General features: G+C 48.9%; 1 protein-coding gene across 6 annotated transcripts in view; it reads right to left on the reverse strand.

Annotated features, from left to right (window-relative positions):
• Positions 1-16017, reverse strand: part of LOC102941450 (proton-coupled amino acid transporter 1) — a 52101-nt gene that overhangs the window by 2253 nt on the left and 33831 nt on the right. For 4 of the 6 annotated variants that reach the window (XM_037907858.2, XM_043521264.1, XM_043521263.1 and 1 more), the window contains one exon: positions 73-5677. The exons of 1 other annotated variant lie outside the window; for it this stretch is intronic. In XM_037907858.2, coding sequence (XP_037763786.1) covers positions 5418-5677 — 260 coding nt within the window. In that variant the 3' untranslated portion in view covers positions 73-5417. Of the gene's footprint in view, positions 1-72; positions 5678-9751; positions 11293-16017 lie in introns of those variants that run through there. One more of the 6 variants, XM_043521266.1, reaches the window with a different exon arrangement.

Raw genomic sequence — 16017 nt, forward strand, 5'->3', positions numbered from 1 at the left:
CAAAAGGGTAAAATTTATCCAACATCTAAAAAATAAAGTTTAGTATAAAAATCGCATCATGGAAGCCTTTAATAAAATAAAAATAGACCTTATTTATTGAATAAAACAACAGAATACATGATCCGGGAACAACACCAAATACAAATAAGTTCTTTCACTGGGCAGATATACATACTGTGTGCTGGCAATGCACATATATGCTGGCACAAAAAAAATACATCGACAGATTAGATATATGTATACACACGCTTTTCCTGGTCACTGACCTGCTGACAACGTGGAAGTCAAATGGTAGGTCTCACTGATAATCCAGACCAATGCTGGCTGTGACTACCTTACGTCAAATTACACTTCGCTCCGCAATTATTCAGTCATTCCATGGATAAGTGTAACCCCAGCTAAATGCACCCTGTTCCCCACCCCTTTATTTTCATTTAAATATAGCTGAAAGGCCCAACATTTAAGCTAGTCAAAAAATTTTGAATGTTGTTGTCCTGATCATAGGAATCTACAAGCACCTCAAATGCGAGGACTTCAGCACTGATTACAGTCTAAATTCAGTTACTTGAACTGCCATGCCAACCATTCATTCTAAACACCAGGGACCAAGTGTTATTCTCATCAGGGGTAAATCCATTGACTATGAATGGAGTTACTCCTGTGTAATCTGAAGTGGAATTTTGTCCTGGGTTTCTTTACCATTGCAGATGGGCATGTCATGCATTCTTTCCCTCTACTCTGCCATGAAATGCCCTTTTCATTCCCTTGATTGGAGATGTGGTACCACACCAGAGCTAGAGGGACAGCATGATATGTATGTAAAATGCGACCAGGGGCTCCAAAAGTAGATGTGGCCACTTCTGTAATATCCCTCTAAACATGATCATATGGCCAAGACAGTTAGTACAAACAAAACCGTTTCCCCCCCTCTTCTGAACCAGCAGCAAGCTGCTAATATTCAGAGAGCAAATAATCTCGTGTTATCCAAGTGCTCTGCAAAGTTATATTTAATCTATGTTGTGTTCCGTGCAAGAGTGCCCACTGAGCCAGCCCCCAGAGCTGTACAGTGCTGTATCAGCTCAGGGCTGACAATAGAAACAGCTTTTAAATGGAGGTGGGGGAAGAGGACACGTACTGTTGGGGGCCATAACTTATAGTCTATGTCCCATTAGCAATAATTCTGACATTAGTATTTTACATGGAGCGAGGGAGGGGAGGTTGATGGAGTGCTGGGGTTAACTTGAACGGTCACTTCTAGCTGGGGAAATGGAGAAGAGACACCCCTCCATGGTCAATCAGGACTGTGTAGAGGCCAAGAGCAGCATATGTGGATGGGTGGGAGTGGCAGGGGGAGCAACACACACATTAGTGTTCCATTAGATGGAATAATCCTTACGCTGGCTGGCAAGGAGAGCCTGGCTGATAACAGGAGGTAGTGGCTATCAATTGCTGCCAACTTCCCATCACGCAGAAGACAAAGCCATGAAGCCAAGAGAAACTGTTCCCCGAGACTCCAGCATGCAATGATGCTGGGTAGAAAAGGTGAGGCCCAGTGAGTTGCATGTCAGTAATGAAATCAGACACCAGAGTAAGTTCTATAGGCGTCAATATAAAATGATCTTTTACATTGCACTCTTTCCATATATAGTGTGCACGTCAAGCGCAGTTCCCCAGTGCAGTTCCCGGAAACAGGGGTCTGCTGATCCTGATCTCGTTCACACTGATCTCAATGCAGTTACTTGCAATTTACACCAAAGCAAGCGACAGCAGGATCAGGTCCTTGGTCTTAAAGGGACACTCCAGCTAGATATCAACTAACAACTCAAGAGCGTCACCTAAGTAAACAGTAACACGCCCTCACTGGCAGCTGCGCTTGCTATGACCTTCAGCAGGAAGTCTGCAGATGGAGCAGGTTTTGTTTTGCAGATGCAGCCACCCCAATGATGAGAGTGGCAGTAAAAATGTAAAGGAGCATAAGATATAGCTACCTACAGCTAAAAAAAAAAAAGCTACATCACCGCACAACTGGCCTGAAAATCTTGCAGGAAGACACCAGGCCTGGGCACACTGGTGTAGATAACGTATGCACCCGATGCTGAACTGAATGCGATTTCTATACTACGACTGCATTGTGGGGAAAGAGGCTACTTACGTACAAGAGGAGGGACCTGAGTGAAGTTTATGTATTGAAGCTCATCTCCAGATAGCTTCTCATCCCGGCATTTTGTCTTCTCTCAAAAAAGGTCTAAAACCCCAAAGAACGGTAAGCCCCACTGTTTCCCAGTGTCGGAAACAAGAAGCCAGCACACCAAATTTGCCTACATTTCCCCAAGTTCAGTTCAAACCAGTCACGGTATTCCTTGCTGAAACCAGGGCTGGCTCTTGGCCCAGATGGAACTTGTTCCTAGAATCTGTTGACTGCACTGGGACTGCAGAGATAGCAGGGTATCTGCGGGGTGGGAGAGGGGATCTCTAAAGGAAAGGTGTGCCCCTGGAGAGGACACACTTTGAGGCTTTGAAGGAGAGGTACTAGAGAGTGGGAAAAGCTTGGCCCACGCCAGGGGCTGGAGAGGTGCCGATATGCATTGTTTTGGTCAGGCTGTTTTCAAGGAGATATGAACTTAATGTTCTGCTAAGAGTTTGTTTGCTTCAGGAAACAACCTGCATAACAGGAGCTGATGAAGGAAGTGAATTCTCCATTTAACGAAAACATCTGTGTTAGGAATCTACATGGAGAGAGCAGCACAGACAATGTAGGTCCACAATTGCTTCCTGAACATCTCCCTGAGGGCTCCTGGAGACAGAAGCAGCTTTTGGGGAATGCAAAAGCACAATAACCCCATTTTCCAGGGTACCCTTTAAAACTAACCCTTGGTATGGCCACAGCATAAATCGACACCTTCCAGTAAAGCCCTCAGGGTCAGGTATTCACGACCCAACCTCTTGGGTAGAGCAGGACCTGCCTGCCATGTTTTGGAATTGCCATTAAAAAAAACCTGCCTGAAAATGCCATCCTGCCATTTCACATGTGCACAGACTCCATTTCCAGGCCTGTGTTAGGGCTGCAGAGACTTACGGCTAGGCCCTGCTAGTTACTTAAGACAGCCACTTTGTGGCCAAGGGGAAATCAAACCCTGCGCCTGTTCTAATTAAATGAAATGCTCCAGCCATTGTATAGGCTGATCTTTCCATTGCTACACTAGTCCAAGAGCTCAGAGGTTTCGGATGGTTTAGAGACAGCATCAACCCTCCCTTCAGACCATTCATATTCAGCACAGGGCTTTGGGAACAAACCTCTGCTGACCACCCGCTGCAAGTTTGGCTTCCAAGCTTTGATTTCAAGATGACTATACATTGGCCCTACCTGCCCCGCCATAGCAAATAAATAAATTCAGCCCAAAGCCCTTTCAGATTGTGCTTACTTTTAGACACGAGATTAACAAACCATCCTGCTGGAGTGCTGGCAGCGCCTTTAAAAAAAATCAATGTAAAAAGCTAAATTACAAAAAACAATCACTACAAAGTAGTCCTGGATGTGTGCCGAAGCGTATGCTGGGATGCTATTGGATTTCCAGCCGTCGCTTTACGAACACTCCCTTCATTAGCACTTTCATTCACACTTGAGTGATCCCCTCCTCTTACGCTAACCAGAAGGAAGAGATTTTTAAGTCAAACTCTGCATCTATATCCATAGATTGCTTACTCTAGTCCTTTGGTCATTGACAAACTGTTACAAGCCACAGGAATGAGAAAGAGGGTGTCATGTCAAGCCACGCCTCACCAAAGCATGACAATGACAAAGCTTTAAACAGCTTATCTGCTGCCTAGAGATCCAGCGCAAAGTAAAGGGAAATGAATGAAAGAGGAACACGAAAGAGACAGCTCCCTTCCCTCACTAATCAAACCAAGTGGACAAAACAGATAACGCTTCTTCCTACCTAGCAAGTTGTGGGACCCCCACTTAACTAGCCGGAGAACAAAGGATAGATCCAGCAGGGGAAGAGAAGAGGAACGCAGATTCTTTATAACAATTTGCCTTCAATTCTCATTGTCATGATTCAGCATGTGAGCTATCAGTGATTTATAACAAACAGTGAGGTAGCACCACCCAGCAGGGGCATAGCTACGGTGGGTGTAAACACAAGACATCCCTTGTAGGCAGGGAGTGTTCCAGGGTGAGGTGGAGTGAGCTTAAAGTAGTACCGGCAAGGGGACATCCCTGTCCCATGCCCTTTTTTGAAAGAAAGGTGTAAAGGAAAGTGGGCTCCTAGTTCAAGAATAAAATAACTAACTGCCTCAGCAGGGAAGTGGAGCCCCCAGACACCATCACAGGCTGCTCCATGCGTACCTTGTTCCTAATGCTTTCGATAAACCCCACATCGTTTATACAGAGTCTACAAAGGAAGGAAAAAAAAAAGACAACTAAACTTAAGTCAGGGATTTAGCACAATCCCCCAATTCTTCTCTGAAACCCAAACACACACACAGACTTGCCTCATCCCACGTGACCTAGAATGGACGGAGCCTGAGATGGAGTGTGGCAGGGATCTAGGCTGAAAAAGGCCCAGACAGATGGGTTTGTAATGTGGATTCCAATAAACAATGCCATCTAATGCTTATGTGTTTGGCTCCTCAAGCTAGAGAGCGCTCTACCCACCGAGGCCCGGCTTACACACGGCGAGTGTCAAACTGGGCTGTGCCTATCAGCCTGCCAGGTCAGTGCACGGAAGAGATTCTCTCTCATTGTGCAGTTTCCTGCTCCCTTTTCCCCTTGTTGCCACTGTAATTTTCCAGGTTCTACAGCTCTGAAGGATGAGGGCTCTAATGTGTCACTCACTGGCTGGAGTTACTCTGTTGCAATGAATTAAAGTGCTGAAAGAAAAAAAAAAAAGGGCTGGCACCAGAAAAGAGTCAGAGATTCTCTTTTTCTGGGCAGAGGGGAGTTTGGGAAGGGTAGAGGTACCCTGAGCTGTGAAGCAGTCATCTAGATCCCTGAAAGAGCCCAAGGATTTCTTCCCTCCCCTTGGTACTCTATAGTCTAGAAGCATGTCCACTTAAAACTGCAGTACCTTGGCACCTGTAGGTATGTCACCTTAATCTGCCAGAAGGATCCCGGTGGAGCAAAGGAAGGCACTCCATCCCAACCAGGGGCCGCAAGTCATCTCTGCAGGGCTCCCAGAGCCAAGCAATGAGACCCCCTCCCCAAAGTGGGAACTGCAAACTAAGAGGAGAGGGAAAGGGCATGGGAATCGGGGTCCTGTCTTTTCCAGTTGTGCACTCACCCTCACTTCACCTGGACAAATACATTTAAAGAGAAGGAAGGGAGAGTCACTGCCACGACCCTGATGAAAACCCAGTGAGCTGCCAAGAGGCTGTATGGCGCTGCTGGGGTGGAGCGAGGGAAGGAAAAGGGGTCACTAGACCAAGGCTCTGGTGGTGTTGGCAATGGGGGGTGTGGCCAGTGCCCAAAGGGACTCGTAGGTGCCCACCACAAACCCCGCCAAGCCCAGGATGCTGATCAGGAAGTTTTTGGCGACGGTGATGGGGTGGATGCCATCGGAGTAATAGGTGGTGATCTCCAGCAGGGGAGGGATGATGAGGGCGAGAGCACTGCTGCTCACAGAGCCCACCAGAGAGATGACGATGTCCAGGCGGGGGATCAGGATTGCCAGCAGGCCTGGGAGAGGGAGAGAGAAATACAGGGCTGTTAGTACTGGCACCTGGAGAGGGACCGCTCTCCTCTGAGCGGGTGGGAACAGACAGGCCATCACAGCATAAGGTAAATGAGGCAGCAGGGGTCGGTGTAATGATCCCATGGGTTAGATCTCTGCCTCTGCCCACCAACCAAAACAAGCTTTGCTGGAAGCCAGCAGCCTGGGTGTCTCTTCCCGCCTCCCTTCTCAAAGTCTGTTAAAGTGACAACACACATCTAGGGTACAGAACGACCCAATCCAGGCACAACTTCCCCCGCCCCCAAGGCGGGATTGTCTGTTGGACAGGGCACTCCGAAGCCCCGGGCTTTACTCCTGGCTCTGCCAGTTGAGTCACTGTAACCTGGGCAAGTGAGATTCTCTCTGGAGATAGCACTTGTCTACCCATCTAAAGCGGAGAGAGCTACAGATGACAGGTGCTGGTGTCATTAACCAAAGCAAGCAGGAGCTTTTCAGGGGTTGGTCTTCCGGAACAGCCCCTTGGTGCTCGGTATTTAGAGGCCATTTAGAGCTCCACCTTGCCCCAGTGTGCACACAAGATTGGCTAGAGAGACTGTGACCAGATTGGGGGGAGGGGGGGACGACTCCTCCTCCTCCAGGAGTGCACTAGGGTTCCACGGAGAGCCATCGTGCGCAGGGATTCGGCACCATCACTCCTGGACTCACATATCATTAAATGATGAGAAACGTATCAGAAATCCCCACAGTGGCAGCTTCGCTCCAGGAATCAGTCAGGTTCACGGTCCCAAGAACCGTGGCCATTATCTTCTCCCAGAAGAACACTGACACATGGTCATGCCCTCTCCCCTTCAGTCTGGGGAGCACGGGGTCCCCTCAGTGGCCACCAGACTGAGGAGTCTTGTTTGAGCAGGAGTCAGAAGGGTGTCGTGCTCCCAGCTGGCTAGGCCACAGAAAGGCCAGCAGCCCGAGGGGTGAGTGTCTCCTTGCAATGGGGAATACTGCTCTTCAGCAGAGGGTAGGTTCCTTCAGAGCAACAGGACATGTCAGACAGCAGCCCAGTACAAAGGAATAAGCCACAGATCCCCAAGCCTCATCCGCTGTCTCTGAACTCCCTGGACAAGGCTGGGCATACAGGGGAAAGTTATTTTAGAGTTTAAGCTTAGGCCCCCTCTACTGCCAACGTAACCCTCCCCACCTGCCATGGGTTCCGTTGCCTCTGAGGGAAGGTGGAGAGAAGATAGAGGCGGGATCATTAGTGCACAGGGCGGCTTGCAATGGAGGTGGGGAGCAGTGACCAGCGCTCTCACCAGTCAAACATTTACACATTCAAGGGCCGCCTGTGGAACAGAGGCTCACTGGTTAGGGTGAAGCAAGGGAGGGATGTGGAAAGCAGAAGGAGCAGCCCACTGGACAGGAGGAATTCAGATCGCTATTTGGAAAATGCATTTTGAAGTGAGAGTCATTAATGGCACCATGGCAATAGGACTGGGCTACTTGCAGAGCTTCAGTTTTATGAGGAGGAGGCTCATTTAACTTATTTCTATAGGGCCCATGATTGTGGCAGTGAGACATCCACTTATAGACAGCAGGCGCATCCCCTGGGAACAAGAGCTAAAACCAGCTTGTCGCTAAAGACCCAGGCCTTTTGCATCATGCCCTGGAGGTCTGCTGGACTCTGGCTCCAACAGGCTATAGAGGGGAGTGAGAAAACCAGGCACACACAGGGCCTGACAGCCAGGGCCCCCAACCAATCTTAACAGCAGTGACAGAAAGCAGAGCTAGGCACTAACGGATAAACAAGCCTTGGGAAAATCTGGGCCTTTACAAGCCTGCCAAGGCCTTGGGCTGCATCTGCCGAGGGACAGGGAGCCAGCACACAGACCGGGGTGGGTATGTGCTTATCACAGGTAAGCAGCTGCACCTGCTGCACAGGGACACCAAGGCCTTTGTTATTCTGCACACAAACGGAGCTTTCCAGCTAATCCAGAGTCATGTCCCCCCCCACTGCCAAGTAAGGACACATTTTCAAAATCAGGGGGTTAAACTCAGATCTACATGCCCAGTGTCAGGAACCCATGCTTCAGATTAGGACCAATACCAGCAAGGTTGGCTGCGTAACAGGTGCTCAGATCTGTGGTTGTGGGGACCATAAGAGCAATAAAGAGGATTTTCGAGGGACACTGATCTCTTAGGGCAGAGGGAGGGTTAAACAGGCCTTCGTAGCATTCCAGTTGCCAATAAGCACTGTGATAATTAGCAACGATCAAGGCAATATGTATCTATGATGCTTTAAAAAGTGAATTTGGACCGATAGAGGGGGAATTTTTACACTAGAACAAAACCTGAAAGAAAAACAAGCATGTTCCTTGGCCAGGTGTTTTCTCTATTCGCCAACACGCGTGTCCAATATTGTGTTGAAACAGCAGCTCTCTCCTTAATCCCCCACCCAAATCACAGTCCGGAATTAGTGGAACCATTCTCTTGCTACGGAAGGTAATTGTGGTGTCACACATGGCATGGCAACTTCAACTCTTCCCACCTAAGGGCTTGGATGGCAGTTAGAAACATGCAGACGTTCGCCACACGTGTCCCATTTTCATGAGGAACCTCCCGACTTGATCAGCTAGCAGCGAAGGGCATTTACTGCAGTTCTGCCTTTGCCACTACAGGATGCTTCTCCTGGCCATCTTCAGACAGCCATGAATGAGGGTCACAGCTCCGGCTCAGCCCTCACTTAGAAGACAGGAAACGTGTGTGCCAACAAGAGGGAGGAGAGGAGGGTGACTGCACAGAGCCTGAGGCAGAGAGGTGGGAACAACCCAGAGCAGGAAATGACGTCAAAGGCAGCAGAGGAAGCAGGACTGCACTGCCTCGGACTTTACCACTTGACCCGCTGAGTTGTTAAACACTGACCTTCCTGATAATGACCCGAAACAAGGACCCTGCTGCCGGGCCAAGGCCTTTCGGCCCAACTGAACTCTATGTGCAGTCCCAGCATTCCTGCACAATTCACATTCTTCACCCAGACAGTAACCGCCCAGAAAAAACCACCTAGCACCCTGCTCTACCCCAGAAAGGTGTAAATTAAAACAGAGGTCGGTGCCCATCCTCTGGCACCAGTGCCGAAGGGCCATCATCACAGCGAAGAAAGGAGCACGTGACGGCAAGTCAGTCAGGGTGACAGCCAATAGACTCCACTTCCAGAAACGTGAACAACTTCTGAGACTCCGGTCTGACAAAAGGCCCTGCCAGCCATATGCTGTCATGAGACTCCTCACATCCATCTCCGCCTCTCCCCACTTTCCCAGTGTCTCAGGCCATTCCCGTGCTCCATCATAGCCACCAGAACATCTCTGCGTTTCATAGCACGGTTTAAACCATCGACTCCGTGAGCTCCGAGCCCATAAATCCAAAACCCCTTGAACCACAAAGAGGAGGAAGGGGAAAAGTTGTATCCCGCTGTGTCAGAATAGAGCAAAGAGATTTTTTTTCGGAAATGACACCAGCACAGATGAGCCTATCAATACATCTAGAGAGGTTTTTAGAGTTAAGAAATTCCTTAAAAAAAAAAAACACAACCACAGATGGCCTAGTTTTTTTTGTTTGACCCTACAAGTGCCCCCCAAACAGTGCAAGGTTCATTATTTTGAATTTATTCAGTTGTCGAGGAGAAGTTTTTCCAAGGTGGCACACACCCCAACCCCAGCCCATTAATTTGGTGGGTGAAGCTCTTGATATGATTTGTAGAACTGGTTGAAAATTTTTTGTTGAAGTCTTACCCAGCAACACATGGCTTTTTGATCAGGACAAAAATTGTGGAAAATTTGTTTTGGTGAAAATTTTGAAGACTGAAAACACTAGACTGACAACTGAAAAAAGTGGAGAATCTGGGATTCTCTGCCCCCGAGCCCCCCAATGTCCCCCTTCTCTTCCAGTTGGGGTGAGATGAGAAAAAGATAACCCTCAAATTTTGTTTCAAGCCATAGTTTTATTTAGTAAAAACCCAAAAGACTCCATGGATAGTTTCAAACGAAAAAAATCTGTCTCTCCCCCCCCCCCCCACACACACACCCCCCAGCTTCAACGCTTACAGAAAATACTTACCCTGGTTTGACTGTCCCTAATGATTTCCATTACTGAAGTTGTATATTGGGCCCTGGGTGTGACACATGCTCTGCTACACAGAAAGAGAGAGAGAGAGAGAGAAACTCCAAGCTAGTTGTGGGATGTTCTCTCAGCTGCCAGCCGCATTAGCCTGGGTGTATGCTGCTTCACTCTTTGTAATCCTAAACAGAATGATGACCCTACAACACTGAAGAGAGATGGCCCAGTGGTTAAGGCACTAGACTGGGACACTAGAGAGCAGAGTACAATCCACTGCTCCACCACAGATGTCCTGTGTGACCTTGGGCGAGTCACTTAGCTTTATAATGCCTCAGCTTCCCATCCGCAAAATGGTAATACCACCACTTACCTCCCTCACAGGACTGTTGTGAAGATTAGTGCATTAAAGACTGAGGCACTCCAACACTACAGTAGTGGGGCCGGATAAGTACCACAGACAGCAGTTCAATAAAATAAATCAATTTAAAAAAATTGTAAGGGCCAAAGCCCCAGACAGCTAACTTATTAAGAAAGGAAAAGACAAGGTGGGCAGACCTCTTCATCTTTGGTGCTCAATGGCATTGTTAAAGCTTTTCAGTACACAAAACCTTAAGGAGGAAGGCAACCGGATTCTCCACAACAAAAAAAGATTCTCGGCAATGGAAGTAGGGCACTTCAAAGCATAATCACCACAGAGAAAAGGAAATTGGTTGATTGCTTTGAAAACACGGCCTGTCAAAAAAAATACTGTCTGCTACACACTCGGGGGGGGAAGAATCCAACTCCTCGAGCCCAGGATATAGGAAAAAAAACATTGCATTTTTGCACCCAGAGCTTATTTATTTTAATATGGGTCACCAGAAAACAGATCTCTTGTGCAACGGAACAAGAAACGTGCCTGGAAAGAAACGTGGCTCTGTTCAGCTTGCATCACAGCGCCCCCGATACCAAGGTCTTCAGTCCAGGGGTCATTCTGCCAACACAGCTCCAGCGTGAGGGCTAGGGGCAGCCAGGTAAGATGGCAACTCAACTCTATGACAGCCACTGGAGCCGCAGGTTCTGACATACCTAGTTCGGTGGCTACGCTGCCCCGTGACACTCAGACAGCGAAGTACACGGCCGCCGCTGCAAGCAACTTGCTTAGGTTAGCGCCTCTGACAGAGCTTTCTAATCATGTCACAAGATCAGGGCCTTGAAAGTAACAGCCATCTAATTCAACAGCACCGGCAAGCCTGGCTGGTTAGCTCAAGACTGGCCACGGTGGAACCTCAGGGAAGGGCTGAGGGGTTGCAACAGAAATCTGGAATTAAACACAACTTGTCACAACACAGGCAGCAACTCCTAAGTTAAGGCCAACTTGTCCTTCCGTGGCCCCGCTCTGCTTAGACAGCGCAGGACCTGCTGTAGCATAGGATTTTGCAGCTGTGTGCTGCAGCCAGTCTCCGAGTAAGGTTACAGCAGCGCGAGACCAACTGGATGCCGAGCTCATCCTACCCCTGTCCGCTGTAAAGGCGACCTGAGGAGAAAACAAATCCGACACGTGCTCCTGGCTGTCTTTGGAGCATATGCAAAAGGGGCGGGGAAGTAGTCTTAGGGTTTGTCTACCCCGTACAGCATTGAGCTGCTGTGGCACTTAGTAAAGACGCTGTCTATACAGACAGGAGAGCTTCTCCCACCGGGGTAGGAACTCCACCTCCCCGAGAGGCGGTAGCTATGGTGACAGGAGAAGCCCTCCCGTCGATATAGTGCTGTCTACACCAGGAGTTCAGCCGGTATAAGTGCATCAACGGGGGGGGAGGTGGCGGGATTTTCCACACCCCTGAGCAATGCAGTTTTACCAACATACGTCTGTAGTGTAGCCCAGGGCTTGGTGTCAAGTCTGGTCTTCCCTGTTCTGCTGCAAGTCTCCCTGGAAAGCCCAGGAGCACCGGAGCTGACAGTTGTCTCATCAGACTGATCGGAGGCACAGAGGACTATGGCTCTTATGGTTTGGAGGTTTGGAGCAAGTAGTCACAACTCACTCCACCGGCTGGAAAAAGCTGCGTAGGCACCAGGGTTCTGGCACATTACACTGCTTTCCTCAATGAGGCGTTTTGCATGCCAGGTGGCAGGAGCCAGCCCGCTAGGAGGCATGCAGTACCTAGCAAAGGAGACCACACGTTCACGGATTAAGAAGCAACGAGGATAGGAGAGAGGATCACAATCAAGCCAGCAAGCAGCTCACCCTTTGAGTGCTGGAGTGAGAGATTCCTGCTACAACCTGTTCATAATGCAGCATCCTCTAACGCCAACAGGGGGCACCTTTGAGCAATTTATGACCTTGTCGCATTCTGTGTAACTTTTCCTGTATTACTACCCCAGCTCTGTCTGCCTGGAGTCCTGCGCTTTGCTCTAGACAGATATCTGGGCACTGAACTTTCGTGTCTAAAGCTAGTAAATTAGCCTCTGTAAGCAGGTTGCTGCTTGCACAAGACAGCCACAGATGATTGGACGTTATTCCTCTGACCACAGGATCAAGATGCTCATTTGAGTAGCACAAGGGGCAACCTGCAGATGTGGAACTGGCATTTCAAATGGAAAGGATTCAGTGTAATAACTCTGCCAGAATCAATGTTCCCCTCCCCATTCTTCTCTCCAGTAACAACAATAGCTGAGAGAAGGGGCCGTAGTGCAAGAAAAGCTCTTCGTGAAGAGCTCTTGGGCATTGAAAGATCTCAACAGCTAGACTGAGGGCACTTTTGCAACTGTTTCTTCTATCACCTCCAGATCTTCCTTTACAAGAGCTACTGGCCATCCAGGAGGACCATGTTAGAATTTGCCTCAATCTAAGGAATTGTGTGCATGGGCAATTTGTTCTCACATCACCTGCTGGATTCAAAATCCTGACTCAGGTCACTAATTCAACGGGGTTTGATAGTCTCACTGCAGTCTTCCATGGGCCTTTTTGTCCCTATCCCAACACCGCAGTTTGCCACAGTTCAGCTGGACTGGGAGCTGTGGGGTTAATGGAGAACAGACCCGCACAGTCTTGCTGCCATCATCAGTTTCTCATTTATGCGCGCTAAAGCCACAAAGCAAGAAAGGCCTACAACTGTGCCAAGGAGAAAGGGAGAAATCTTGGTTTTCCCACTTTTGATGGTTTTGCACCCAAATATTATTGGCAGGAGGTAAACAGAGAACCCTAAAAGCCTGGATATTTTACACTGGGGGGGGAAAAACCACATGGCTGTAGATCTTAAAAACTAAAAAGTGTTCTGACAATACTGGGGCCCAACTCTGCCCTCAGTTACAGGGTGTAGCTCCCACTGAAGTCAACAGGAATTGTAGCCACATAACTGATGGCAGATGCAGCCTCTCAGAATGTACACAGTCCTTTTCACCTCAAGGCGAACCACCTTGTCAGGAAGGCTGGTTAGCGTCAAAGGCAAGATTAGAACTCAGGTCTTTGGCTCCCAGGCCTCAAAAGCAGGCTCAGAAGTGGCCCAAACACTACACCGGACAGAGTGATCGTACTGAGATACTGGCTGCTACACGGAAGCAGATATTTCACTGCCACTGAGCCGCTTCCAGGAACAGCCGGCCATCGGGCCACGGCAAGGGAGCGAAGGAAGCCTGGATCACTTACAAAGCTCCATGGAAAGAGGCTTCACCTCTTGACAAAAGCTCCCCACTCCAATGCTGCAGTTTAAAGTGCAGTTTAACTCAAGTATGGCACTTGCTCAGGTCTGGCTCAAGTTAAGGGCGTGAGCGGGATGGAAGGGAGGGATGCTGAGGAATAACAGGAGCCAGACACTTTTGCACCTCATTTTCCTCTCTCTCATCTCTCCTTCCCCCAGTTATTCCCCCCCGTCTCCTGGCTCCAAAGGGCACAACCCTACAGAGACAACTCGCAGGACAAGCAGAGTAACGGGCTGCAAAACGTGCTATCGTGTGCCCCCTACGACTCCTTCGATTGTGGTGGTTCAAAGTAAACACAATTAAAACCCCACTGAAAACAAGCAGCGAAAGTAAATCACCGGCTGCAGTCCCTCAGCCTCAGGGGACAACCACTGTGCTTTCCACAGATATTAATTCAAAGGGCTTTTAACGGTGTAGGTTTTGAAGTGCTAAGCTAAAACAAATCCAAACTGCACCCTCTCTTGGGCCACCGAAGCTCTGACAGAGGCTTGGTCCAAGGTCATGAGATCATTCCAATAAATATTCATACCAACCACTTAATGGCTTTTATCCTCTGAGAACCCGTGATCTCACTCCCCTCTGAGTGAACTCACACTCACTCCCCTCTGAGCGCACAAACCCAGCAGGGATATGCGTGACAAAGGAATCCATGCCTGTCCCCTTAGCACATCTGGGACTATTTTTAATCCACCATCTGTGGGCTCGCTGCAGTCACACACGGATGGCCACCAAAACCCATCTCCTTTAACCCTTTGTTCTTTCCCAGCCTCTAGATGTATCTGCTCAGGGAGTCCACTTCTAGCAGTAGATACTACTGTTAGTACAAACTCTGGATGCAGGAAAATTGAAGTTGTAGTTTCTTTGTAGTACTTACTGGCCATGAGTTGTTTGGAAAGGGGGTGGCACTGATGGGTTCCCCCTTCATCCATCCCTCTTGGCATCAGAGAAAGGCTCTGGCGTCAGCCATGCATAGGGACCATCTACACAGCAATTCTCACTGATTCAGTAACTCCGTTTGATCCTATCAACACAGACCCCACACAAACCCAACCTGGTGAGAATTTCTTGGTGCCCAGGTTCTTCGTCTGTTGCTCACCACTGTGGTATCTAAGATAATACAAGAGGACAGCACTGGAACAATCTTATTAGTAGCATAGCCCCTGCACCCCCAGCATGGAAGGCTATTTGGCGGCTTCCAGTCTTTCGGAGAAGACCTGCGTACAGAAGCATGACTTGCTTCATCCTCTGGCGTGATCCAAGCTCAGCAAAATCTGTGGCAGAGCGCTCCTTAGGCAAAGGCCCTCCACCAAGAGCTTCCCAGTCCACAACTGGCTCTAGGTCCCGTCAGCCTCTGAATCTGCGTTGCCTTGCACAGAGAGGTAGCCCAGAGGTAACTGGCATACCGAAAGCTTTGATGAGGGCCAGGATGTTGAAGATGCTGCTGGATTGGACGGGGAGCAGCAATACAAGCAGCTTTTGATTGGTCTGGCCTAGCCTAGGAGACCGGCAGTAGCCAGTTGTCCCTTGCAGCCTTCGAAGTCAGTGTCTGGCGACGTGCGTTGCAGTAACTCGAGAAAGGTGATACAGCAGGATTACAATGGTTAGATCGGCATTGAGGGGAAGGAGCGCAGTCTTCCCACTAGCCAGAGATGGAATGAGGCATCTCTGGCTGCAGTGAACTGAATATCCAGGGACAGCAATAAGCCCAGACTTCAAATCTTTACCTACTCACGATGCTCCCTACAGAGGATGCAATCATCTCATCCAATTCCTTGGTACACAGGTTTCAGAGTAACAGCCGTGTTAGCCTGTATTCGCAAAAAGAAAAGGAGGACTTGTGGCACCTTAGAGAGTAACCAATTTATTTGAGCATAAGCTTTCGTGAGCTACAGCTCACTTCGTCGGATGCACAGTATACATCCAATGAAGTGAGCTGTAGCTCACGAAAGCTTATGCTCAAATAAATTGGTTAGTCTCTAAGGTGCCACAAGTCCTCCTTTTCTTTTTGGTACACAGGTCGTCTGCATTGCTTCCAGGCAAGACCAACGCTAAACACCTGCTGCTACAGCCACTCTATCAGCCTTCAAAGTTCTCCGAGGTTAGGGCTTTCCTTTGGGCTATTCAGCTTCCATAGAGTAGACTTATTTGAGCCTCTCGCCCTGCTCAGAAGATTGTTCTGTTTCATTTTGCCAGTTCTCTATTCATATACTGTGATTCGGGCATGTCCACTCTCAGCAGTTGGACAAAGAACAGAGAGCAGGAACAGATTAAGTTACCCTTTCACAGTAGGAGTGACCCATCCACTCTAGAGTAAGGGGTGAGTTCCCCCAGCAGAGGAAGCATTGGGGTCAGATTGGGGAAGCCCATATTGCTACTGGCTACGCTGCACCTGTTCTATAGATAACCATGATTTCAGCCTCCTGGCCTACTATATTAGAACTTCTTTCCAAGAACTACCCTCTTGGCAGGGGAAGATGGGCAATTTCAGATCTTCTGTGTCCATCCGGCACAGCAGCCCTGGGATGTGCAGATGGCAGGAGGCCCAATGCTCACGCCAGAGTTT

The sequence above is a fragment of the Chelonia mydas genome, chromosome 8 (assembly GCF_015237465.2).
Source record: "Chelonia mydas isolate rCheMyd1 chromosome 8, rCheMyd1.pri.v2, whole genome shotgun sequence".
In the NCBI taxonomy this organism is placed as follows: domain Eukaryota; kingdom Metazoa; phylum Chordata; order Testudines; family Cheloniidae; genus Chelonia; species Chelonia mydas.